At 38.9% G+C, this 26841-nt stretch overlaps 1 protein-coding gene across 3 annotated transcripts; it reads left to right on the top strand.

The window, feature by feature from the left end:
* Positions 1-1040: 1040 nt before the first annotated feature.
* dennd4a (DENN/MADD domain containing 4A) lies at positions 1041-25820 on the top strand. 3 transcript variants are annotated; one of them, XM_055036344.1, is made up of 30 exons: positions 1041-1251; positions 6171-6502; positions 6624-6870; positions 7444-7513; positions 7609-7778; positions 8544-8782; positions 8900-8966; positions 9114-9172; positions 9271-9415; positions 10153-10328; positions 10643-10743; positions 11354-11572; positions 12126-12271; positions 12654-12674; positions 13874-14007; positions 14775-14907; positions 15022-15228; positions 15328-15456; positions 15565-15709; positions 17559-17681; positions 18451-18561; positions 20182-20927; positions 21013-21232; positions 22932-23023; positions 23116-23291; positions 23420-23807; positions 24400-24517; positions 24760-24922; positions 25025-25089; positions 25643-25820. In XM_055036344.1, the coding sequence occupies exons 2-30, from the start codon at positions 6192-6194 to the stop codon at positions 25777-25779; spliced, it is 5058 nt and encodes a 1685-aa protein (XP_054892319.1). In that variant the 5' UTR covers positions 1041-1251; positions 6171-6191; the 3' UTR covers positions 25780-25820. The 3 variants fall into 3 exon arrangements, with proteins under 3 accessions (XP_054892319.1, XP_054892332.1, XP_054892326.1); XM_055036351.1 differs by lacking the exon at positions 1041-1251 and adding an exon at positions 5123-5160; XM_055036357.1 differs by lacking the exon at positions 12654-12674.
* Positions 25821-26841: the final 1021 nt, after the last annotated feature.

A 26841-nucleotide genomic window follows, 5' to 3' on the forward strand; every position in this document is an offset into this window, starting at 1 on the left:
TCCAATACCAGGATCAAACTTACAACTGCCTTAAACTCAGAAAAAGATTTTTGTAATCTAAGAATGCTGACGGCACAACAACAGTGGAGGACAAAAACTCCAGCATAAGTTGTAATTAACTCTCTCATTTGCAGGCCCCTGCAGCCCAAAAGCTTTTGAAAAATTACAGGACGGGTTACGGGTTAAATTATATGCTAGTTGTGAAGGCAGAAACCAAACATTTCAATGAGTTCAAAATGCTGTAGCATTTTCAAAATTGTTGTTTGAAGATTGGCGTCTACCTTCATCAAGATCTCATTGACTTCTACTCCACTTCCTGAAAAATCTTACATGTTGAAAATAATTCAAAATGATCTAGAGCAAGTCAGATAACTGCTCTCAACCTTTGGCAGCAGTCCTAACTTTAAAACAAGCAGCTGTAGACATATAACCATAATGCAAAAATGATCCAGGACCAGAAAGAAGGACTGTGAGGTTTGGTGGAGGACAATTGAGCTGGTGTTCTGATGATCTCGGTTCTGTTGTATTGTATCAAAAACATATGTGTTGAATTGTATACTTTGTTTTGAATCATAACTCTCAGGTGCACTTGATCAAAATGCCAGTTGGTTTTTGTCATGGAGGAAAATCAAAGCATTGGACAGGAGTTAGTGAAAATATGACATAGCAGTGAATTATGAATATTTGCAATGTAAAATTTCACGATTTAAATTTTCAAATGGTTTTGTGTCACTAATTCATTTTCGCATCTCTGTGGAGGAGGATGATAATTAAGTATGTGTTGGCATTTTTCAAAACTTTATTTTTGTCATTTGCTGATTCACACATTCTAATGCAGAAACATGATGGAAGGAATGAACCGGTGGACTGTTTTTAATAAACAGCTTCGTGTATGAGCTTCTCTAGTTCTCTCAGAATTATTGTGGAGAAACACCAACTGTTTCTCCACCGCCTCAAACGCCGATGTTTCTCTCGCAGCCGCCAGCGCTGTCATCAGTGACGTCAGTGAGGTTTGTAATCAGTCACGTGGGCAGCGCAGGTCGGGATAAAAACGCTCCTCTGCTCTACGCCGTGTATTTATTTGGATCCTTATTCTCTGCGGGATTTTTCTAACACACTGACATAACAAGATTATAAGCAGAATTTTTTTTAACAATAGTCAAAGTGAGCAAAGAGCAAAGCGTTTTTATTTTTCCTAAGAAATCCAGAGGCGCTATCACATTCCGCAGATCACCCTTCTGTCTTCGTGATGTGAGTAAATGTTTATTTTGCCGAGTAAAAACGCAAACCTATATACTGTTTCAATCTGTGATGTTTGTTTATTTCCAACGTGGGGACTAAAATCACATTCCCTCACGTTTGGACGTTACGTTTGACATGATCCCGTTAATAGCAATTTAATATCGGATTATTAAATCGAATGTACCGACGAGGTGGAATTGTTTGTGCAAACATGCAGGAGAAACGTGATGTTTTCGCTGTGATTTGTTGTGCGTCCATCGAATGAAGGCGTACTCCGCTGCATCCTGTGTTGATGCTGCGTAAAATGGCTTTTTGTTAAATCTGGACAAAGAATAAAACGCTTAGGCCAGTCATATATTTTTAGTTTGATTATTTATTCAATGCAGATGTTCATCCTGTGTTCGATGCGTGGTTTTGCGAGCTAATCCAGCGCGGCTCTTTTGCGTTTTTTTTTTTTTTTTCTACTCCGAGGTCCACCTTGGAGTGCGCTCTCCCTCATCTCTCTGCTCTGTTTATCTTGGGCGTGTGTGGTCTCTTCATCTAGGAGCTGGGTCTCCCTCTGGGTCAGACAGGAGCCAGGCAAATGGCCGATGAGGGTGAAGGTTGTCTTTATGGCTAAGAAGGAACAGATGCTGAGTGGAAGAGCCTGCATGTTGTGGTGCTTCCCTCTGCCCATCCTCCCTGCCCCCTCTGTTGTTAGTTCAGCTCTTTAATCCCTGGCCAGCCGGGCTGTCCAGCAGGCGCTGCCTCTGTCTCATGGGTGACATTAATTACAACAATACAACTCAAAGCAGGTCCAGGTTCAAAGCTTGCTTCAAAATATTTTCAAAGATAAATATTTGCAGTTTTGTCCAGATAAATTTTAGTGAAAGAATGCTAAATTGTTACGGATATTATAAAGTTTGTGACTGCTTGTTTGTTCATTTAGTTCATTTATTTATTTGGTAAATTACAAGTACATTTATTTAAAAGTAGAAATGACAAAAAAACATATCTAGTTACGTTGCTATGGTCGTGCTAAAATGACCAAAGTGATGTAAAACCATGTGAAATTATTTCTGAGAAAGAGAGCCGACACATCTTGACGCCGTTGGAGAACCCTTGGTGTTAAGTCTCTGTGAGGGGGAAATAACTGTGATGAAAGATTGGAACTAATTGACAGAAGTGCTTCACAAGTTATTGCTTGGCTAACAGTTGCAAATGACTCATGTACGCAGTGGATGCGAATGGGGAAGTTGGTTTGTTAGCTGGCAAGAAGAGGAAATCCGCCATGTCCTTATTTGTAGTGAAAATATGAAGAAAAATGTGGTGAATGAAAAACTTGCAGCTCCTGTGGAGCCCATGAGTCACTCACTGCCAGTCCTGAGCCAACACAGGATTACCCTTATTAAGACATAGATGAACACAAGCTTTCTCTATCTATCTATCTATCTATCTATCTATCTATCTATCTATCTATCTATCTATCTATCTATCTATCTATCTATCTATCTATCTATCTATCTATCTATCTATCTATCTATCTATCTGTCTGTCTGTCTGTCTGTCTGTCTGTCTGTCTGTCTGTCTGTCTGTCTGTCTGTCTGTCTGTCTGTCTGTCTGTCTGTCTGTCTGTCTGTCTGTCTGTCTGTCTGTCTGTCTGTCTGTCTGTCTGTCTGTCTGTCTTAAAATTATGAAATTATAATTAGAAATTATAGGTTGAGCTAAAGCTTCACCTGTATATCTACATTGGGAAAAAAGTCAGAATTCATCTGGGAGCAATTTGCCAATTCAGGATAGAGTTATTTAAAAAACATCTAATGAAAATAAATAATCTTGACATGATGACAACTTGTTCAAACATTTTGCTGCTATGAATTTATGATTAAATGTTGTGGAGGTTGAGACTATTTAACAGAGAATTAATCTTGGACAACATGACATACGTATGAAAATGTGCAAAAAGCAGATAAATGTTCATAGCCAAAGCATTTGCAACATGTTCAAAAAAACGAGAAACAGCTTTTTTGATGTGCACAATGTTTTGAAGACTGAACAAGCAGTTTTGAGGATTTCAATTAAGTTAGAAGGAAAACTGTTATTGAAATAAAACTCATAAAATCACACCATAAAACAAAGCGTGTGGAATAATAATATTCTACTCTAATTACTGAGCAATCAGAATTGTGTTTGTGATTGAGCAGCACAGGCAGAAATGTTCTACAAGCACTTGACTTGCTTAGTTTTAATATTGTTGCCATGGTGAGGATTAGTTATAAATTTAGTCTTCTGCTTCCTGATGAGGGGGAGGAATAGATGAAGTCAGTGTCCTGGTCGCTGAGAGCAGAGATTACATCTTTATTTAATCCAGAACCTTTCAAGTATTATGTGACACATCTGTTGTAGTACCAGATGTGTATCTGTGCCTGTCTGAGCACTTAAGCAGTAATCACTGAGAGCAGGTATTTACACAGTGGATTTAGTGTTATGTCACACTAAAGACGAGGTGAATGGGCTGAAGAGTCATTTTTAATATGAAGTAGATTCTCAGCACTGATCAACCAATGCATTCATGATTTGAAAAGGAATTTCAACTTCCTGTTAGAGCAAAATAGGAATCTGCAATATGTCTGCATGAAAATTTGCAAGGAACCTATTTCAAATTTTATATTTTAGCGCTTTGGTGACAGCAACAGTTGCAAATACATAACTTGTTCCCATTTCTTTGGTTTCGTTAACCGGACTTAAAATATTTTTGCCTCGGAAAAAGTGAGATGGGGACATTTTTTGTATGCATGAAGGATTCATAATCATGTAGTCAATTTGTTGACAAAAAAAAATGTAATTACCAAAAACACCTGCAAGTAAAAGTGTTAGTCAGTGTTAGAAAAAATCAGCTTTCAAAGCTTTCTTGTTAATTTACTTGTTTTTTCTTCACTTGCATCAAAGGATTTTTCTTGATTATCAAAATCTGCTGCATAGTGTTAAAAATGGACGATTCAATTTCTTTATAACATTGTTCACTAGCTTATTCTAAAATTCTTAAGGTTATAATAAACCTTTTATTTGAAATATAATGTTACAATCCATTTTTTTCAAATAAATCTGCGATTGACTGGTTTGTGTTTTGGGAGTTTGGTGTAGATAAAGGATCAGAAATGACTGCGTTGCTAACATTTTCTGAACTGGCATTGTCTATAGGAATGGTTTGTTAAATGCATTAAACAGCAAAGATCATAATTCCTGTAGGCAAATCTGAGTATAGAACTACATGTTTTCACTAGTGGGTTTGTTCAAATGATTGTATGGTTCTCATACTGCTTAAAAATAGAACTAGTGGTGCAACATGAAAACAAGGCCATTTTAAAGGAGGCATCATTTGTTTTTGCCTGTTGTTGCCGACAGCGTGAGACAATATTTGTAGTGCTACTAAAGAATAATTTAATATAAACAAAAACATAAGCATATACACATTTAGGTCTCAAAGCTTTAGATTGCAGAATTAAAAACTCATCAGCAAACAAAGGGAAGACTGGACAGGAACAAATGTCAGATGAGCCTATGGGGCTATGAAAGCTCTAGCGTTGATGAGTCATGATTTATAAAACCGCTGCTTCCAGTCTGCAGTAAACAAGCCTATTATGAAATACCGGATATATTGAGTTGAACAATGTTTGCAAATTGTTTGGAAGGTTCTGTAATGAGTTCAGTCAAATTTTTTAATTCTATCCCCATTTGCTCCCTGGCTAAATTTTCTTTGTGGAGTATCTCTGTTGTGATTGAAACCTGCAAAGGCGTCAAGTCCTCTAAAGGTGAAGCGAGGCCACGGCTTCCTGAGGTCCAGGGTGCTTGAAAGTGACACAGCCAGCACAGAGGGAGGGGGAAACACTTTACGTCAACTCACACGTATTGCAGCTATGGAAAAACAACAAATAAGCAGTGAGTGTGGGGGGACTGCTGAAAGAGATAAAGCAGGCTCTTCAGATGAAGTAGATTGAGCTGACCCAGTGCTGAGAGGGCTTGCAGGATTCTCTCTGTTCTTTGTGATAAACACACAACAAGCTGTTTCATAGGCGCTTCTGATATTTCCTTCATGTATTATGATATTGTTGAGGCCTAGAACAACTGCTGCCTTAACATTGACTTGGTTCAAGCTTTGGAAATAAAAGAACCATCAGAAAGCAGTTTAAATTTTGAAAACACTGTGCTTTCTATTCTGTTTTTCTTAAGAGATGCGTTTTGTTTCACCAAATCAGTCATGGACTCTATAGGTCATGAAATGTTTAACGCATATCAATGTGAAATATTGTGTTTTTCCAGACAGGAATGCATGTTAAATGCTTCCATATGCTACATTTCCCTGCTTCGTTTCTGTAATATGAAGTACATTTGTAATGCCCTAAGGGCGGATTGTTTTCTTGCCCTATTGTGCTTCTTTTTGATGTTGCATGCATATTAAGCTACATAGATTTTTTGTAGTTGGTATAGTTTAGTGTTTACATGACCAAAATCAAGAAGCATGTAAAAACAAAACTTGAAGAAAAATAGCAAAATTAAAACATGAGAGAAAGAAGCTGAGAAACCAAACTCTGAAGTTAATAATCAATACACAATACAGTGTTTGCAGTTAATAAAACAAAGCTTTACAATTATATTCAAATAATTAGCATGTTTCAGACTTCAGGTCAGATGTTGCAGTTTCATTTCGGATTACTGTCATGCCCATCACACACCTTCATTGTATTGATTCAGTGCTTGACAAGAGGGATGGGACACAACTCCTGGAGGGACGTGGAGGTGACACATGTATTTAGCCATCTTTGACTGCTCAGTTTAGTTATGTTGTCATGATAAAAAGCTGTTGCGCCTCTAAAGCTGCAATGAATTTGTATAGTGTGAGAAAAATGTATAATAATCCCCTCTGCCCTCCCCTGTTCTCTGATCTCCAGCTCATAGTGTGGGAATGGGACATGATGGAGGATAAAGGGCCCCGTGTCGCCGACTACTTTGTGGTTGCTGGCCTCACCGATTCATTCAAGCCCCTGGAGGAGGACCTGCACTTTGATGATGCCTGCACCAAGTCTGTTAAACCCAAAGCCCCTATTACTGACGTTGCTGTAGTGATACGGTCCCTCGGCGAAGAGGTGCCCTCGGGCTTCACCTGTGTGGAGAGCACGCCCTCAGGCCTCTCAGCAGAGCTTAATGGAGCCAGCCTTCGGGGCCCACAGATCTTCTTGTGCTACAAGAGAGGCAGAGATAAGCCTCCACTAACAGATCTCGGGTAAGGAGTGATCCTCACTCACTGACTCTTTACTCACACAGCACCTCTAATTGCTTATCTTCCTTGGACTATGTTAATCTGCCTTAAAACACTGTTTAAATATTCGCACATTGTGTTTCAGTGTTCTGTATGAGTGGAAAGAGAAGCTGAAGCCTGGATGCCACATCGTTCAGACCACGCCCTCAGGCCGCCCCGCCAACATCAGCAGCTCGTCCTCCCAACGCATCTACGTCACGTACCGGCGCGCCCCGAAGAGCCAGCCTCACACCTCCCTGGCTGTCACCGACATCTGCGTCATTGTACCTGGCAAGGGAGAGACGCCTCCTCACACCTTCTGCAAGGTGGACAAGAACCTCAACAGCAGCATGGTGAGACACTGCAAATTATCCGGATTTACAGTGCCTTGCAGAAGCATTTCTCTCCAACGTGGTCACATTTTTGTCATGTTACAACCATAAACTTTATTCTGTTTATCTGGATTATATGGCAACAATCTCCTGTCAAAATAAAATACAATCTGAAAATGTGCCCTGCATTTCTATTCACCCCGTTTGAGCCGGTAATTTGTGGATCCAGATAAGTTTTGTTGCAGTTGCTGCTTCAGACATTTTGACTTCTGTCCCTTTGCATATTTTTCTTTTCAAAGCTGGTGAACATTAGGCCAGGATGCCGAATGTCTGTTAAAATCAACTGTCAAGTCAGTCTACAGATTCTCAGTTTCAATATTATTTGGACTAGACCATTCTAATACACCTGTGACACCTGATACAAGTGTTTTTTATAATCTGTATAACTTTCCTTATTGTTAAAACATTACAGTTTGTGGTTATAATGTGACAAAATGTGTAAAAAGTTTGTGTGGCATGTCAAGTGTATCTTCCAAGAGTATAAAACTATTGCAGCTTTTCATTTATCTGTTATATTTTGTTTTTACTCATCAGTGGGGATCTTCGGTCTACCTTTGCTATAAGAAGTCTCTTGCTAAAGCTAACACAATTGCATACAAAGCAGGTAAAGAAAGACATTTATATGCTCTTCTTTGTCAGTAAAGAATGGTAAAAACACAGCAGTCTTAACCCTGCTTTGTCTCTCTGTGTTGTGCTCAGGTTTGTTGTGCAGGTATCCTGAAGAGGACTATGAGTCTTTCCCACTGCCTGAGTCTGTCCCCATGTTTTGCCTGCCCATGGGGGCTATGATTGAGTGTTGGCCAGCTCACACCAAACACTCTCTGCCTGTTTTTTCCACATTTGTACTGACGGGTGCTTCTGGGGAGAAGGTATAACCATCAACCTGCCAAAAAAAAAAAAAAAACATTTCTGTTGAAGTTGTGTGGGCTGTCATATAATCACAAACTTTCACACCAATATTGTTTAAGAAACCACTTCTCTCTTTAGCTTAAGTTTCATTTACATCTGCATGTGTTAGAGAGTCCCCATGCAGTTTGTGTCTGTTTTTTTTCACGCACTCAGCCTTAATCGCCTCATTAAAGTTAACTATTACCCTGTCTGCCTTTTTCACTGTATTAGGTTCTCTAATGCATTTGCTTGTTCAAGAGCTACAGCAGTATTTCCAAGAATGACAGACAATATTAATACATTTTCTAGGTCTGACTGGAATCAAAAGTGTTCCAAGAGCTGTTTCAGGAATACTAAAAGGCTGTTAGCTTTTGTAAGCAATGCAGCATAAAAGATTTTTGGGTAGCCCATCTTTTGAATAATGAATGTCTTCTGCAGCAGTGTGGCTGGTGCGCAAGACTGAATGCCTGAGTGCTCATTTATTTTTGCCTGCAACGTCTTGTCTGCAGGCTAGTGTCACGATGCCTCATGCACACACTGATTTGTTCATTTATTTAGGGTAGAAATCTTTAACTTAGCGAGGATAACAATATATTATGCTGAATATTTCTATCATGAAACTGTAAAGAGAACTGGAAATTATTGGATTTTTCTCAGGGGTCCACTGGCTACTTCATTAGTCGTTTTTATGAGTGTGCATACTTTAAGCAGGTCGTTTTGCTCACATTGTGATCGCATGTTTGCAGGTGTACGGAGCAGCTATCCAGTTCTATGAGCCTTACCCAGAGGAGAACCTTTCGGAGTGTCAGCGCTCACAACTCGGCCTGCCGAGCTGTCATCTTGGATCTGACAGCAGCAGAAATGTTTACAACAATAAGAGCATCTGCTTACTCTCACACTGGCCCTTCTTCCAGTCCTTCAAGAGCTTTCTCACTTTCCTCTACAGATATTCCATCTCTGGGCCGCATGCACTGCCAATTGAAAAGTTAGCAGATATGATTTATATTTTTTTACTTGTATTTTTTGGGGGTTTTTTGCAACTAAGATAATTTACTGTCACTCATTTCAGCAACTTTATTATGTTTTACTCTGTCTCTCACAGGCACATATCTCACTTCATGAAAAATGTTCCATTTCCCTCCATCCAGAGGCCAAGAATCCTTGTCCAGGTGCAGTAAGAACATTAATTTTACTCTTTATTATGTAATTTATCAATCCTGCATGTCCTTTATTAATTCGAAATCTTAAAGTTTGTACAAAAACTTGTGTTTACTTGTGTAAACTCATTATTTATTTAACTTGTTTGTACTCCATAGTTGTCACCACATGACAGCTTGATTCTGAGCCAACCAGTGTCCTCTCCACTGCCTCTTAGGTAGAGAATTAAACATTAATTACAATATAATGTAATGACAACATACCAGGTACTTCTTTTGTCTCAATGAATAAATCTCTTTTTGTTTTTTCCTGCAGCGGTGGGAGTCTCTCCACACTCCTGCTGAATTTGGGGCCTAAAAACGCAGTCACTCTGCTCGTGCTGGCCGTCACTGAGCACAAGATCCTGGTTCATTCCTTACGTCCAGCTGTTCTCACCAGTGTCACTGAGGCTCTTGTGTCTGTAAGCATTTGGTTCTTTGTATCTTATTTTTTTAATGATAAAGACACAAAAGGGAATGATCTTTACTGTGAATGAGGGTAGTAAAAATGTTGAGATGGAGCGGTTACTCACATAGAAATAAAAATTGGTCACAGTCAAATTTATTGATGTCCGAGCACTCTTAAACTTTTTCCTCTAAAATCCTTGCATATGTATGAGATGAAAATAAATGCATAAAAATAAATTATTATGCAAATCGACCCTTGTTTTATGTATTATGTGCTTTTACAGCTCTGTGAAGACTTTTACATTCACTTGATATGTTGAGTTTTGATGAATGCATTTGAACTGGGTTTTCTTTCTATGGAGGGGAAATACCACTATAAACAGCTATAATTTTTTTTAAAAAACTGGATGTGTGTGCACACGTTTAAATTTATTGTGGATGTTTTTGAATCCACATTGGTCTGCAACTTTTACGATAAATCTGCCTGGATATTTAATTGCCTTTTTCATCAGTATTGGTTGAGATAATTGAACTGGACCATTTTGAACCTCTGTGGACTAAAGAAAATCCTCATTAAATTCAAACTTGAGCAACTAATTCTCATGTCATCATTCCATTTATAAAAATATGGTGCAAATAAAGTATTGAAAGATTCCCATTAATGTGACATTTATACCAATTTTCAGTGTCTTTGAACTTTTGACTGGAACTGCCTGTATGATTTTTACGGATTTGTTTGCTCTCTTGTCAGATGATCTTTCCTTTCCACTGGCCTTGTCCCTATATCCCCCTGTGTCCGCTGGCCCTGGCAGATGTTCTTAGCGCACCCTGCCCGTTTATCGTGGGTTTGGATTCCCGATACTTTGACCTTTATGTGCCTCCTGCTGATATCAGCTGTGTTGATTTGGACACCAACACCATCTCCCAGTAAGTGACCTCTCACTGCAGACAGCATGTCATAGATCAACTTTAATATACCCTGCCAAAACTCATTTCTCCTTGTTTAATCCAATTCTGAAAGTTATCCACAAGGTTATCAGAGTCTGTCAGTAGGGGCCTCTCTTACATAATGAGTGTAGCTGGAATGTGAAGCATTTTACTCGACAGAGCACACATGCCTCCCACATCAGCTCACACACTTTAAGATGTCAGTTCTAATGTTGGTGAACCTGTTCTATCTTTTTCCAATATTTCTCCACTGTCCTCCCCCCTGCAATGAAAACCATCTGGTGTGCTTTCAGAAAAGACGAAAAGAAGGCTCTAACATGGAAAATTTTACCCAGGAGAGCCTGTAAACATCTTCTGAACAGCCTGAATAAGCTCTATCAGCAGCTCACAGAGGGTGAGTCCAGTGCAACGCTGTGTCATTTTCCAAAGTGTTTTTTTTGCATAATATAGATCTCTATATCAGTCTGTGGAGTCATCTTGGATGGTTGACTTTACAGGAAGCAGAGATCACTATGACATACAAAACAACTTGTGATCTTCATGCTAGAACATCTTGCTAATGATGTAATATTACTTGTCTTTTCGCCACACTGAGTGATTACTTATAAGTCAAATTATATTTATTACAGTATAATTTGACTTATACTGTAAGTCAAATTTAGGATCTCTGCACCACTTTGATTCACACTGAACTCTTCCAAGCTAATGATTGAATGTCTGCAAAAACTCTGCAGAAATTGAAGGTTCTGAACTCTTTAGTGGGTAAAATGTATAATCTCTGGTGCCTTTCATCCACTTGCGTCACATGTTGGCAAAAGTACTAACCCTGAAATTACACTGAAATGTATTTTTGTTATTGTAATGTTTTGGCATTTACTACCAGAGGCTGTGTAGTTTGCTGGTGTAATGCCATCCAATCTTTAAAGACTTGCACAGTTTTCAGAAAATCATGTTTAAGCATTGACTAGATTTTAAATCATTTTCTGTTGGGCTCTTTCTTTAAGGTTGCCAGTTAAACCGTGATGATGTGCAGATGGACCACACCATGACTGACAGTGAGCTTTACGGAGGAAAGAGCCTCCACACTCTTGAGCTGGAGATCCAAGAAGCTTTCCTCCGCTTCATGGCAGCCATCCTTCGAGGCTATCGCTCCTGCTTGCAGCCCATCACCCAAGCTCCCTCTGAGAAAACAACGGATGTCACCTCCCTGTTTGACCTCCAAGGTAAATTTCAGTCTCACCAGTCTAATAGCACGATGTCCATGCATCCTTCAATAAAGTAGTGAAAAAAATATCCAACATGATTCAACAAAAGATTACAAAAGTTAGGATAGGAATGTTTCAGCAATTTTATTATGTGCTGTATCTGAGCAGAAATCGCATTGGCAACCATTCTAATTAAGTAATAATCAGTCTTGTCATAGCAGCTATGGCTTTCTTGCCCCCAAGATTTATTGCTGGACAAGTTGGGTTCTAATAACTGCAGTTCTTGCATAAAAAAGTTCCCTTAAATGAATTCTGGCTCAGAGCTTCTGTGGAAATTAGGCCTGGATGATAAGTCAGAGAAGCAGCATGATTAATATCACAGTGTCCACACATATTTTTCTGCTCTTATGCAATCAGAGTCAAAGAACAGCTTGTTTCAAATCAGTCTGTTAATTTCCTAAAATATTGGTTTAGAACATCTTGACCACTTTGTTTCAGATTCAGATGTCTGATATTTGTAATGACGATGCTGCTTTTAGTTTATCTTGAAATAATGTGTTTACTTGCACAGGCTTCCTGAAGAGCAGAGACCGCTCCCATCAGAGGTTTTATTCCCTCATGACGAAGACTCAGATGTTCAGTCGCTTCATTGAAGAGTGCTCCTTTGTCAGTGATAAAGATGCCAGCCTGGCTTTCTTTGATGAGTGTGTTGATAAGGTGAGGGTCTCAGCTAATCCTTGCTATCTTTTTCTCAAAACTGAGATTTTTACTGTTTTTGCAGCCCTAATTTTGATATTAACTGGAAGCTTGGTGAAACAAATTAGAGGTTGTTAAAATCTGAATGGCAGAGGTCCATTTGAGTGCGCACTTACACCTGCTGTTAATGCTAGAAACCATATCAAATAAGCTATTTTTGTGGGTTTTTCATGTTTCTATTCTCTTCCCTGATTCCATTTTTTTTAAAGCTTGGAAAATCTCCTTCACAATTTGTGATTGTGTTTTTCTGCTTTTTACTCCTATTTTACTCTGTGTTTTCTCTGCTGCTCATGTATTACCTTTTCTCTCCTCTTTTTTTGTCATTGTGCTTCCTTTTGGGTAGTTATTCACCTCTGGTTGCAAGGTAAGCCAACTGAACTTGTGTTGTATGAGTAAATGTTTTGTCATTCTTTAGGCTCTTTCTAAGAGATCCTGTGTCATGCTTAAATCTTCATTTTTTGTGTTTTTTCTTTCCCTTTTTAACAAAAAAATCCTGGGGGACGATTGCGAATTGTTGTTATTATTGCCGATTTGACATTTTATATGAAAAAAGACAGTCAAAAGGCTTTGTTGCACATACAAAAAAAATGACAAAACATCCTGCCCCCTTTTGTAAGAAAAAAATATCTTCTGTATTCATGCAAAATTGTGCAATCAGGATGTCACATTTAAATTCAGCAACAACATTTTAGAGGTCCGATGTTGATGGTCATTTCTTCCAGTTGTTATTGAGAAGTGGAAGCATTGATTCATTCATTGTTGCTGCTGACACTGACAACAAATGCATGATTGAGCAAGAGCTTTTGGGTGTGAGAGGAAGGACACCAGTTCGAGAAGCGCAGAGGAGCAGAATCGAAGTGAAGACAAATAGGTCAGTCAGTCGGTTGACTGAATCATCCTCTCAGCTGAGTGGAATAAACCCTCTAATTTGTTTCTACTGGCAGGACTGTTTAGCTCCTGTTATTGATGTTTTGTGTGCAGAATAGTTGTGAGGAACATACAAGACAAATAGTTTTAGATCATCATGGCAAGCATTTTCAGTGTACTTCAATGTCTTTTTTACTCTTTTGCGTGTGAAAATGAGCGTGTTTACTGCGTCAGGCTGGAGCTTTTCTCTGACACGCCGGCTGAGGAGCTTTGTGTCGCTCTCTCCAAACAACAGATCAGTCAAGTTTGATGTGAAGCTAATGTGGCTACTTAGTATCCTGTAGTGTTGCCAAAGTATCTCAGTCAAAAGGTTTAACGTCTCTGGGGTAACATGGCATCAATTTTGTTCAGGTCACTGCAGCCTACTTTCATTTACTCTTGGAGGATTTATGAGATCAAGCCGCTGCCTTTGGCAGTAGTGCCTCTCTTCAGATCCAGCGCCATAATTCTAATGCAGATGGAGTCATTACTGACATCTGCTCGTTCTTATGGACCCCCATATGTGCCCGGATCCTAGGGCTCATACTATATCACATATTGCTAAGGCAGCATGCATAAATGTAATGGGTGGAATTTGAATTTATGGTAACTAAACATGAAGAATGATGACAAGTATGTACTTCTCTGGTAAACCAGATGGATAGCGAGCGGCCAGAGGACACCAGGATGATTGAGCTGGATGAATCCCACCGCAGTGAGCACACAGTTTATATCAACCCTCCAGAACTGCCTCCTCTGCCTCAAGGAGAAGAACATCCTCTGTGCTATAGGTATAATTTACGTCTTTATTTTGCTTAATTTTCCTTGAACAGGTGACAAAAAAAAGAAAGACGAAGCTTAGAATTTGGCGACTTAGCCACTTCAACTTAGTCGAGTGGTCATTTTGAACTGCAACACATTGGCATTGGAGTCCATATTATATTACAGACTTAACCCTCCTGTTGTCCTCGGCTTATGTCGACCGAGGACAAGCCCTTAAAAAATATGTTTTTCAATTGCAGCTGCATACAGAAACTTTAATCTAACAGTCCTGCATCAGAACTATGGTGTGCACAACTCAGGGGGAAGTTTAGGCTCAAGCAATCCAAATGTGAACTTTACAAAAGAAATAAAAATAACCAAACCCAGGCCTCAGGTCAGACTGACCGGAAGACTAAGGAAATCACAGCTGGACAGGCAAACAGTATGGAATGGCATCACTGATCTCCGTAAAACTGATATCTTTTCAAATTTCCCCCCCTCCTGTTGCCCTCGGGTTGACATGACCCGAGGACAAGCCCTTATAAAACATTTTTTTAATTGCAACTGCATACAGAAACTTGAAATCTAACAGTCCTGAATCAGACCTACAGTGTTCACAACTCAGATGGAATTTTCTGCTGCAGCAATTCAAATGTGAACTTGACGAAAAAAATAAGAACAACCTCCTCTTGTCTTCGGGTCAAAATGACCCGAAGACAAGAGGAGGGTTAACTGCCAGCATTCCTTTTATTGCTGTCTGCTGCAGATGAGTTAATTGATTTCTGTGTCTCTGCAGCTACTCCGGGTTTCCGGTGCTGAGATCTGATCTTTTGGAGACCATGGAAGGACCAAATTCTAACTTAGCAGGCATTGCTCCACGCCACAGCACCCCAGCCAGCCCCACGGCGATCTTTAGACGTTCAAAACAGGTCATACATAGAAACAGAGAACTCTACATTCTATTTTTTAACCCATAAATGTTAAAGATGAGTGACTGCCATGGCATTTGGGTGATAAAGGACCACAAATTTCTCATTTTGCAGGAGATCAAATCCGCTCAGAAGATGGCCAAAACACACTCATCTATGCCTCAGATGTGGTCTAAGTGTTTGCTTCGGCACTGCTACGGCTTATGGTTTATTTGCCTGCCAGGGTTTGTGGAAAACTGTCACTCCAAGGTGCGAGCATTGCGGACCGCTTACGATGTCTTAAGAAAGATGCAAGACAAGAAGCTGCAGGCTCCTGATGAGGTATGAAAATACTTGATACAGAAATAGAAAGGCTGAAGTATTGGGTTGCTTTACTATGGAATATGTTTTTAGCACAACTCTTTTTTGTGTGTGTTTCAGGTGTGTTACCGTGTGTTGCTGCAGTTGTGCGGTCAGTACAGTCAGCCAGTGTTGGCCGTCAGGGTGCTGTTTGAGATGAAGAAGGCAGGAGTTCAGCCCAATGCTATAACTTATGGATACTATAACAAGGTAAAAACTATTGCTGTGAACACCATATGAGCAACAATGTCATTTGACAGTAAATTTGGCTGTTAGGCAATGATTCTCAACTTTTATGGCGTTGTATTGTTTTCCAAGGCGGTGCTAGAGAGCACCTGGCCCTCCACTACCAGAGGAGGATATTTCTTGTGGGGGAAACTGAGGAACGTGATACTCGGTGTGCTTCAGTTCAAGCAGGCAGGAAAAAAGCAACACACTCCACACAAAGACCCCCAGCTTTCAGGTGAGGACTTTGAACAAAATGATTTAGCAAACTATTTCTAACTTGACTTTCAGCAAGTCAGAAAAATGAACAGCTCTAATCCCCTAAATAAGGTCAGACAGTAGCCTTGTGATCATTTTTAATATAAACATGACATGAATCCATACTTTTAAAGATTAGAAGGTTTAAAACAGGTTCTTGACAGTTCCACATATTTTGTCTCAGCTAGAGTTTCAGCAGGCCTGCCTTTTGCTTTTGTTTTGATTCAAAATCAATCTGATTTTTGCAAATAAAGGTACAACTAATTGCTGGGCTCCTGCAAATGAGGTTTTTGTGCTTCACAGTGTGTTGAATTACCAGACAGTTAACCATGTACAAGTTATTCTCCTGCTTCTCACCTTTTTGCTTTGCATGTTGTAACACTTAATGACTTGAGTTTGAACACAGCGAGCGAAGCAGGTTTCATAAATGAGAAATCAGCAGATATGTAAATATGCTCTCTTTCACTGTGAATTTTAGTATGAAGAATAATTTTGTAATTTTTTTTTGAGGGGAGGAAGGGACAGATTAATTAGTTATGCAAATGGATATATATATAAATACAGTTTTGCAAGTTGTGCACAAAATATAGGAAGTGATTTTGAAAAAAAGAAATTTCGGTCGTAGGACTTGTCGGGGATGCAGCTGACAAAATAATGACTGCTTATCTACAATAAGTATTGGGAATTGAGTATAATTAAAAACTCAGCTATTATTTTTGTATTATTCAGTCTGTCAATTGCACAACCAGGACGAGGCCAAACTGCCCTTGTATTTGCTTAGAGTCAAGAAACGCACCATCATTATCTCTGCAGACCCCCCACATCCTGGACAAAATATTTTTTTATTTTTACCTCTGGTTGGTGTCAGAGGGCTCAGCTGCCAAAGAGTAATTTTCCTCGCCCAGTCTGTCCTTCTGATAAACATGATGAACACTTCACAGCCAGAGCCAATTTCCTCTGAAGTTTATGTTATGCTTGTAGATCGTGTTGCATCTAAAATCTTTGTCTGCCCACACAGAGTTAGCCAACAAAGCAGAATCTGCTTCTGCTAATGGTATTACGATTGGAGTCCATGTCGATATTTGGGGCCATATTTGAAAATCCCAAGTTAGTTATATGACACTCTGTAATGTGTACCCCAAATTCAGTTCAAATATCAACAATACATACATTAAGATTGTATGTATTTTTTTTTGGCCTGAGTTGCTGTTGCTCCGCTAGTTTTTCAGGTCTCTTAACATTTATCCCAGCCACAGCCTCCACCGGCACATATTGTTCCCCATCTGCCTTCCCTTAATGACACTATAATGTACTTGTAATTAAACAAAGTAAAAGGTTTTTCTTTCGAACTCTGTCAGTACCCAGGTTTCTAATGCTGACATGTTCTCTAATTCCCCAAACCATAGACCATCTCATTACTGTAATGAATGTTGTGTGGGGGCACTAATGAAAACACCATGCGTTACTCTGTAAATGGTGTCGTTGCTGCTGTGGATGCCATGCTGATGTTGGTTTGACTCTGTTAACATAATGGACTAATTTTTATGCTAATCTACAATATTCACATATTCCTCATCAAATTTACAGTGAGAGAAATGCACAACATTGATTCACGTTTCAATACGTCATTCTTTTAACTAAATCCAGACAATACAGATACCTGTTTGGTCTCATTCAGGCATGAAGAGATTTGTGTGGCTTTCAGTTGATAATAGTTTTTACTTGGTTCAGTGATTGTTCATTCATGGCTCTTATGTGAGCAGGGCTATTGGTTATCTGTCATGCTTTTAAGCGTCTCGCTCCCTTTCCTCCCTGCCGTTTCCCTGTAGATGGCAGTGATCTTGACACAGTCAGCCATGGCAGCTTAGACAGCACTAATGACTCTGCGGAACGCACGTCCATCGATACTGACTTCACTAAAATGGACTCCAGCGATGATGGATTGAGTACAGGTAAGGCGATGCAGTGCTATTCCATCCTACTTTTTCCCTCTAAATCTGAAATGCTTCTCTCTCAAACCCTCTGTGATCTTGATGTGACTCAGTTGTCACCTTAAAAGTGGATCAGTCATTTAATCTGGAAACCCTGCACCTGCTCAGATCACAGTAAACATAGATAACGCATTGTTATGTTCGTAATAAATTGCACTATTATATTCCAAGCAAGGTGCTTTCTGTTGATCATTTGATTTTCAGAAAAAATACAATTCTGCAAACATTGTTGTATTATTATTCATATGGAATCATCAAATTTAAATTCCTATATCTTCTACAGTAATAGATACAAATTTTAATTTACTACAAGAGCTACCCATTTTAGCAATTTACTGTATTTTTACATTTTACTCTGGTATAACTTGCTTCTGCAACGTTTTCATCAAACTAAGCCATTAAAAAAGGCAGCAAAGAAAAAACCCAACGAAAACTGTTAAATATCTTTTATGCAACATGCTGACCTTGTAAGTATGATTCAAGTTTTAGAAGGATTTTATTCCTTTCCTGCCTTTCTTGCTTTTCTATTCTGGGAATGCCTCCTGTAAGCTCGGGGCAATGTCAGAACTCTCTTTTGAAGAAAACTTCAATGATCAGATGTCTCTTAAAAACTTTCCTTAAAAACTGCTGTGGTAATTTAAATGTACCAAGCTCTTTCAGAAGGAGGACAAGTAATGACTTGAGCCATAAAAATAACACTGACGGGATTAAAGCATATTCTTCTCTTCAGGTGGACAGTCTGATCAAGGCTACGATTCCTTGTCAAAGGAGGAGGAGAGGCTGTGCAACAGAGAAAGCGATAACTCGGCACCAGTGGAGGAAAAAGGGTTGAGGCAGCCCAGTGAGTATTGGAGAGCTTTCTACCTTGGGTCTTTCCATCTTTGTGAGCAGTTCTGTAGAAATGAGTCACTGTACACAGAAAAATAAGTGTTCTGTACTTAAAAGCTGGGGAATAAAGTCACAGTGTGGGTGTAATGTTCTCTCATCCACCCATTTGCTGTTATATTTGGGTGTTTTTTTTATCGTTTAGAGGATATGCTTACTGTTATGTAAGCTGGCGCTTTCTGTAAGAGTTAGTCTCTGTCGCAGTATTGGTTGTCCTCATTAATAGGCCAGAGTTTTTTTTTATCAGAGGCACTTTTAATTTTCCATAGAAAACAAAGTGGCTTTATTTTAAGACAAATCAAAACTACAATGCTGGGATTTGATTTTTTTTTTCCCTGACTCACTAAAGTAACTATAATTAGAAAAGAAAAAAAGATGAAAGCAGTTTTGAAAACATTATTAAATGTCTTGGGGAACAAAATGTATGAATTAAAATGTGCGCTAGAGTACATCGCTGCCAGAGGATTCTCATATATTGCATGCTTATGGTAGACAGAAGGGTCAAATGTAAATGTTGGAAATCAAACGTTTTATACTTATTAGTTCACATTAGGGCGAAATTATGTTTGCAAGATGTCAGGTAACTTTTTATGGGGTTATGTAGACTGTCAAGTTATGTCAATAAGGTGCCTAAATGTATTTAAAAATTGACTAACGTAGAACATATTAAAATGACTATTCTAATTACTTTACAAGACAGAGGAGGACTTCTGTTTTTATTAATGTGCATTAAAAACATCTCTATAAATAAGGACTAAGCTCCATTAAAGAAAAACTAATAGGAAATCATTTTTTGTTCTGCAAGGAATGTCTTGAGCATTTCTCAGAAAAAATACTGTTATATTTAGAACAATGTTATTTTATCAGTCTGGACTGTTAAATACCACAAGATTATGACAGTCAGCATGTACAGAGATTTAACCAGTGCCGTAGAAGCCAGCTCTTGTGTTTGATTGCACACAGGAGGTGATGGTTTTTTGAGTCAACAGAAATCGCTGTAGACTGATGAGCAGGTATTATAGATATTTTGCCTTTTAAACCATGGCATGATTAAATGTTACAAAAACATTAGGAACTAGATTTAAGTAAAGAAAACATGGTACATTGACGTAAGTAAGTAAAATTGATCTATTAACCTAAAATCACAAAGAGATATGCAATGTTAAATTGTACAAAGAATAAAATGTGGATAAGAAGCACAATATACACAAGTCATGGCATAAAAGTTATGAAAATAAAAGCATTTTCAAATGGTTTTTAAAATGGGAACAGTTATAGAAAGTCTTCTGCATATGCCAGAGAAAATGTTTTTAGCCTGTGCACTTCTGTACAACTTTGCTCTGGATACCAGAATTTTAAATTTTATACTGTGCAACATAATAAACTGATGTGGGTGTGAGAAAAACACAACCTCACCCAGCACTTCTAAAATGTGATTATTAAACAGTCATACACTCAATAGCTGACAAAGACATTGAAATGTGTCTTAAAAGATGTCTAAATGTAATTTCAAACATACTTAAATATCTGACTTCTGATTGACCTAAATGTTTTGGCTCATGTGTTTTTATCCCAGACTGTGGCACCAGAGTTGCTTCCAGCCCTAATGAGACTCTGCTTTGCCCGGCGCTGCCAAAGACAGAGAGGCCCAAATCTTTGGACTTGTCTGGTGGACAGGGATTAGTGATGCTCACCGTCCCCCTAGTTTGTTCAACCAAACAGCTTCATCTTAATGCTGACAGATTGCATGGTGTGGAAGAAGAGGATACAGAGACTGACAAGCAAAAATCAGTCGGGGAGAGACAGAGAGATAGAGAAACGGGGTATGATCCCTTGTCACAGATGGGGGCAGCAGGATCAGAACAGCCGTGTGACCTGGGTAAGGGTAACTCACCTCCTGCCGAAGAGACTGAAATGTTCATAAATAACAGCAACAGCCCTTTGAACAGCCGCTCACCCAATATGGAACGGCAGAGTTCCTGTAGTCCACTGTTTCGCTCCAGCTCGTCAGCTCAGACATCCCCACAGTCGTCCACACTCACCTGCTCCAACACACACCTCTCACTGCCCTTGAAATCCAAGGAGAGGTTGAAGCCTTCGCCATCTCTTCCTATGGGCATGTGTAACAAAGACAAGGAAAGACCTTCTTCCTTGGCTTTGCCCTCCTCGCCCAGTCCCTCCACCTCGTCATTCTCCATGGACTCACTGCTGACTCCGACTTTGGATATCTTCAAGAGCAGCGTCATATCCGCAGGAAAGGGTGTGGCGGAGAAGGCCAGTCGCCTCTACTCCCGTTTGTCATCACAGACATCATTGACACAGGTAAGATGGGAGTTTTAATCAGACATGTCTGAGATGAAATCAGTTGACCCAAGTTGACTGGGTTGTGTTATATATTTTCTGGCAGGACGGAAACAGTGATCGTATGAGCGTTTCTTCTCTGACCTCAGCCGAGGTAGAATGCTCCTCGCTGCCGGATAGCGACGCCTGCCTGGATCCTCATGGCTTCACTTCACCTCAGCATGGGAACATGTCCCGGGTCAGGAGGAGCCCTGCCACAGCTCAGAAAACCAACCTGAGCAGCCCCAGCAGCCCCACAAGAGTGTTCAGACATAACTCCTTCTCTGGTTGGTTGAACACTACTCATCATTAAGTACAGGCAGTAGTGTTGCAGTGAATATCTTAGGCTACGTTCATACCCATCAATTCTTAATTTTTTTTAAAATTAAATTTTTCATGTTCATTCATACTACAAATTAAATACAACCACAATTAGATTTCTGTGTAAGTGGTTTACGACCCCAAAGCAATCCGCATGCAGACAAGAATAACAGCAATGCATCGTTTACAGAAGTCTTAATGGATGCCACTGATTATGGATTGCTTTGTTGTCTATTCAACAAAGGGAGCCAAAGGTATTGTCACATTAAAGAAGCTAATGAAACGAAAGCATAACTAATAGCAACAGCTTTTTGTGAAGCATTTACTCCAACTTCTGTAGAGAAATCTGTTTGGATGTGTAGTCAGAGCCAGGAGTGGTGGGATTGTGATTTGGTTTGGTGACACAGACTGCTTTCATAAGTTCATAATTACAATTTTTAGGCATTTTTTACATTTGTATTTACCACGTCTGACTTCTTCTGGTATAGAATTATGATGCATGTCTCATATCAATTACATAAAAGTCAAATGAAATATGACCACTGTCACTGCAAACACTTTGAAAACAATCAGATATTTATCTGTTTTAGTACCATGTATAGATCTTTTTGGGGTCAAAAGATCAGAATTGGGTCATTTAGACTGGCATGAAAAAAGTCAGATATAGGTTGCATGCGGACAAAAAAAAAAGCGGATTCAGGTCGTATTTGCCTAATATGTAACCTTCGATATGATGAAAATGTATTTTGCAGCATTGTTCTTTTGTTTGAGAAAAATAAATGAACACTTAATCTGAATCTAAGCTGGGAGAAGAACTCAATATTGGAAAGATTTGGGTACTGTTCTGTGGAAAAACTAGGCCAGCAGGCATGAGGGTGGATTCAGTGCAGAGGCTTTAGTGCAGCTAGCTGCAGGCATCTTTGCTAGACACGTGCACATACATTCACATGCACAAACCCAACTGAAACAGAGATTTACTAAACCTGTCCCCAAAAGACAAAACATTGACTGATTCTAGACTTTAATGGAAAAGCTGATGCCTCAGTAAAAGTAACACATTTGTGTTACTTTTGTGTTATGAATATGAACTATCTCATTTGTGTTATTTTGACTTTTTGTTGTTGTTCCAATTTGTGATAAAGAACCTGAAGTATGAAAGCTATTGTAATTTCTTTTTTTCAGATTTCCAGCACATTCCAATGCTGAAAATAATTTTTATCTGGTTTCTTAACAAACTTTATCCCTCTCCAGGTTACACACTGAAAACGACGCCTATCCATCACAAATATTACTGCATCAGTTTATCATCTTGCCATTCTAATTTCATTCTGTGAAACAGATTCAGTACTTTTCAATTAAATTAGTTGTAACAACATTTAACTCCCCTTTGGGAACAATTAAGTATTTGTTAAGTTGGATTTATAAATACCTAGTTCAATATGACAGTCCCTCTAGTCTTTTGTCAGATTCAGCAACCTAGATCTCATGTTTTCTGAGCTGGTGGCTGGAAGCTTGTAGGTTCAAGCTGCTCAAATACTGGGAGAACCAATTTCTCCCAGTATTTAGATTCAAAGGAATAACTGAGCAGATTTAGAAGTGTATGGTGGGATATTAAATCAGGGTTTGACTTCTACTAATAATTGTCTCATTCTTCTTTGTGTCCAGGTGGTTTAGCTCTTCATTCTAAAGGCCCACGGACTCCAGATTCTTCTCCTGATGTCAGCCGCTTCCAGCCCAGTCCTAATTACACCATAGAGGTAAGATATTTACAGGCCATAAACTTTTTTATGAGGTTGCTCAGAGGGTTTTATTGGCAATATATGCATTCTCCTTATGCTATCTCTCCTAGGTGATGATGTCTAGCTGCTCACTTTGTAAAACATGTGACTGTCTGGTGTATGATGAAGAGATCATGGCCGGTTGGACAGCAGATGACTCAAACCTCAACAGCACCTGTCCTTTCTGTGGCACTGCCTTCCTGCCTTTCCTCAATGTGGAAATCAAAGACCTGAGACCACAGAATAGGTATTGTATTGCTATTGTGGTATTATTTTTGTGAGAAAGTCATTATTTTTTCACTGACACGTGTGATCTAAATAGCTATTTAACCTCATGACCTCTTTAAATAGATCCATTCTGTCTCCCACCCCCAGGTCATCTAAGTGGAGTAATCCTGTTAAAGAGGAGGACACGTCTGCACTGCTCAGCCCCGAAGCCAAATTGTCTGAGGCAGCTCAGCCATCTGCGTCTCCTGCTCTGGAGCAGAAGAGCAGCTGGAGTGTTTGCAATGACGCCCCAGCCTTGGCACAAGCATCATCTCCTGATCCAGTGACAGTGCCGTACCTGAGCCCCCTGGTTCTCTGGAAGGAGCTGGAGAGCCTACTGGTGAACGAGGGAGACCAGGCCATCTCCTCCCCGAGCGTCGTTGACCAACATCCCATTGTCTTCTGGAACCTTGTGTGGTACTTCAGAAGACTGGAGTTGCCCAGTAACCTGCCTGCTCTTATCCTGGCTTCCCAACATTGTAGCGATGGTGACCAGGTAGATATCAGTACACGTTGTACATCTGTAGGCAACGCTTATATTTTTATTTTAATATCACCATCACATTTATGTGGGGAGACTCTCTTTTTCAAATTCAACTGTGGTATTTGGCGCCTCCTAGTGTTAGGTAGAGGGAAAATAATAAACAATCCAAAATATATATCGATACTATATAAGAACCATTTCACGTCCTTCTCAGGATAATTGTCATTGCTTTATTTTCTATACATTTAAATATTTGTAATGAATTCAGTAGCTCTGACACATAATTTAGTTTATTTGTTATTTTCTGATTTATATTGATCTATAATAAAGTTTGTTCATGGTAAACTATAGAAAATTCCTTTACATGATTGGCTTCCATAGGTGGTACAAAACACATCCCTTTAAAAAATTGCCCCATGGTTGATTTAAAATCTCCTGTGATATAAGATCTGGGTTGAAAAGTACTAAAACAGCAAATGTACATATGATAAAGTGTAAAATAGCCAGTGCTCTCAAGCAGCATAGAGACTTTGCAGTATTAAAATTACCCCCAAAAGACCGGATGCCAAAAAAGGAGTAAACTCACATATTTTATTCCCTCTAGATTCCCCAGACTGCTTCATCTGAGGACAGCAAGCAGGTGCTGGTGAGGATTATGTGGGACAACCTGAAGCTGCACAAAGATAAAGTTCAACCCTGCTATGTCCTGTGGAACACACACTGTAAGTTGATTCTGCATTTTCTTTAATACACTGTGGAAAAATATAGAGCACTATATTTTCACCAAAGTTGTGTTAAGAGGACATATTTACTTTTAAAGTTAGTCTATGGTAAACCTGGAGCATCATACATACCGTAATTTACCTCAGGATTCCTCATAGCTCTGCTGTCTCAGTCGACTTTGAACGTTGGAGATGAATGATCCTTTGATCAGGCTGACGTTTAGTTTGCTCTGTTTTTACAGGTGGCAACTCTTTGATCCGCTCTGGGTTATGCGAAGAAGGGCAACTCTTCACTGTGGAGCTGCTGCAAGGCTTTGTGAGGAGCATCAAGAAGAGCGACGTCTATCAGCCCATGAGCCAGATCATCCAGCTGCTGGGGCCCGAGTTGGGTTTCAAGAGACAGAGGTGGGAATGAAAGATGTCTGTGCTGTTCTAAACTGCCTGGGGAGGATGATATGGATGGAAAGTCTAAAGTGTTTTTTTTCTCTATCTCTTCTACTCTAAAAGGAGCCTCTATAGAGATTTACTGTTTCTAACTCTTGTGGCTTTGGGGAAGAACAACATAAATATCAGTAAGTTCACTCCTTTTATTCAAAAATGTCTACATTTTTGCTTGATAAAAAGCGACAGGCTGAGATTCACAGTTCCTCAGAAAACTATTCATGGCAAACTAAGTTTTCACATTTTCACATTATCCCATTAAAACTACTAATGGGAATTTTACTGGATTTTTTTTTGTGAGACACCCCAAAAAAGTAATACATATTCATAAAATGAAACAAAGATCGATACATAACTTTACTTTTTTTCTTTCTTTTTTTTTTTTCATATACAAATTATACAAGTGTGGTACAAATTTATTCTCATACTCTCTTTGAGACAGTACTTTGTGCAACTTTCTATTGCTTAAAAGTCAGAAGCACGTATTTTGGGGTTTCTTCATCTCTATCTGGAGACTGTATTTTACCAGACTATTATGTTAGTCACTTAATATCCCAATGAAATACGTCAAAATATATGATTTTAACAATATTAAAGGAAATCGCAAGGTATTGTTTATAAATTTACAAAGTCATTTTGAGTTATTGAACGGTCAGATTAAATTATTGTGTTCTCTCTGTACAGATGCCTTTGATCGGGAGTACAGGTTGGCCTATGATCGCCTCTCCCCCAACCAAGTTAAACTGACACATAACTGTGACAGGCCTCCGGGCGCTGGGGTCATGGAGTGCAGGAGGACGTTTGGAGAGCCCAGTTTGTGAACGTCATAATTATTTAAATGTGTATATACAGTATTTATATATATATATATATATATATATATATATATATATATATATATATAATATTATATATATATATATATATATATATATATATATATATATATATATATATATATATATATATAGTCACTGCTGGTGTAATGTTGGACTGCTCTTCACACTCAGGACCAGCTCACCTGACTAAGGCATGGAGCTTTTAGTAAGCACAATGGAAAAATCCCCCCTTAATGCAAAGCAACTGCCATGAGTTTCTTGTACTGTTAGAGCTGAGAGGTATGAAGGCCTTGTGTTTATATATATATTGGAGAAAAATTACCATATTTTGGATATCCCTGTAGTAACATATTTGTACAGTTGTAATATGGTCTATTTTATGTCTTTGTCTTGAAGCTGTGAATAAGTGGGCAAATGTGACCTTGTTTAGACTGTTGTTGCTATTAGATGTTGTGTGATTTTACAAAGCACTTTGACAGGATGAGCTGTGTGTTCTCTGTTAGATAACTCAGTGGTCCTGCAACCAAAGCTACAAAGTCACGCTTCATTTGGCATTAGCAGGAGTTGCTGTACTGACATTTGAGTTGGAGTCATTCAATAAAGCTGAGTCTACTTGTGCTAACATGAACTCTGTAAAACTATAGCATGTTCATTTACCTGGATGCATTAAACCATATGGTAATAACAATACTGGTTTGGAACCAATGAGGAAAAAATGAATTAACACTTATCTCCTGCCTTGAATAATTCATTCTTTTTAACAATTTGTTTAAAGAGACCCAGTAGGGAATATTATTTATATTATTTACAGATTCTCAACCTTTTGTAAAGAGGTAATTAAAAAATTATGTATAATATTCAACCATAAAACGATATCCAAAACTGTGTAATCAAACTAAAAGCAGTGAATTTGATTAAATTTATTGCTTTAATTAAACTGTTTGTTTGTTTGTTTGTTTTTTTTACAAATAATAATTGTCATAGGTCCTGTAAATGTACAGAATGTTTGTATTTTGTAAGTTTTGTTTTAGGTGTAGATTTTGA

This window comes from Poeciliopsis prolifica, unplaced genomic scaffold (genome assembly GCF_027474105.1).
Source record: "Poeciliopsis prolifica strain line A6 unplaced genomic scaffold, Auburn_PproV2 SCAFFOLD001, whole genome shotgun sequence".
NCBI classification, from domain to species: Eukaryota; Metazoa; Chordata; class Actinopteri; order Cyprinodontiformes; family Poeciliidae; genus Poeciliopsis; species Poeciliopsis prolifica.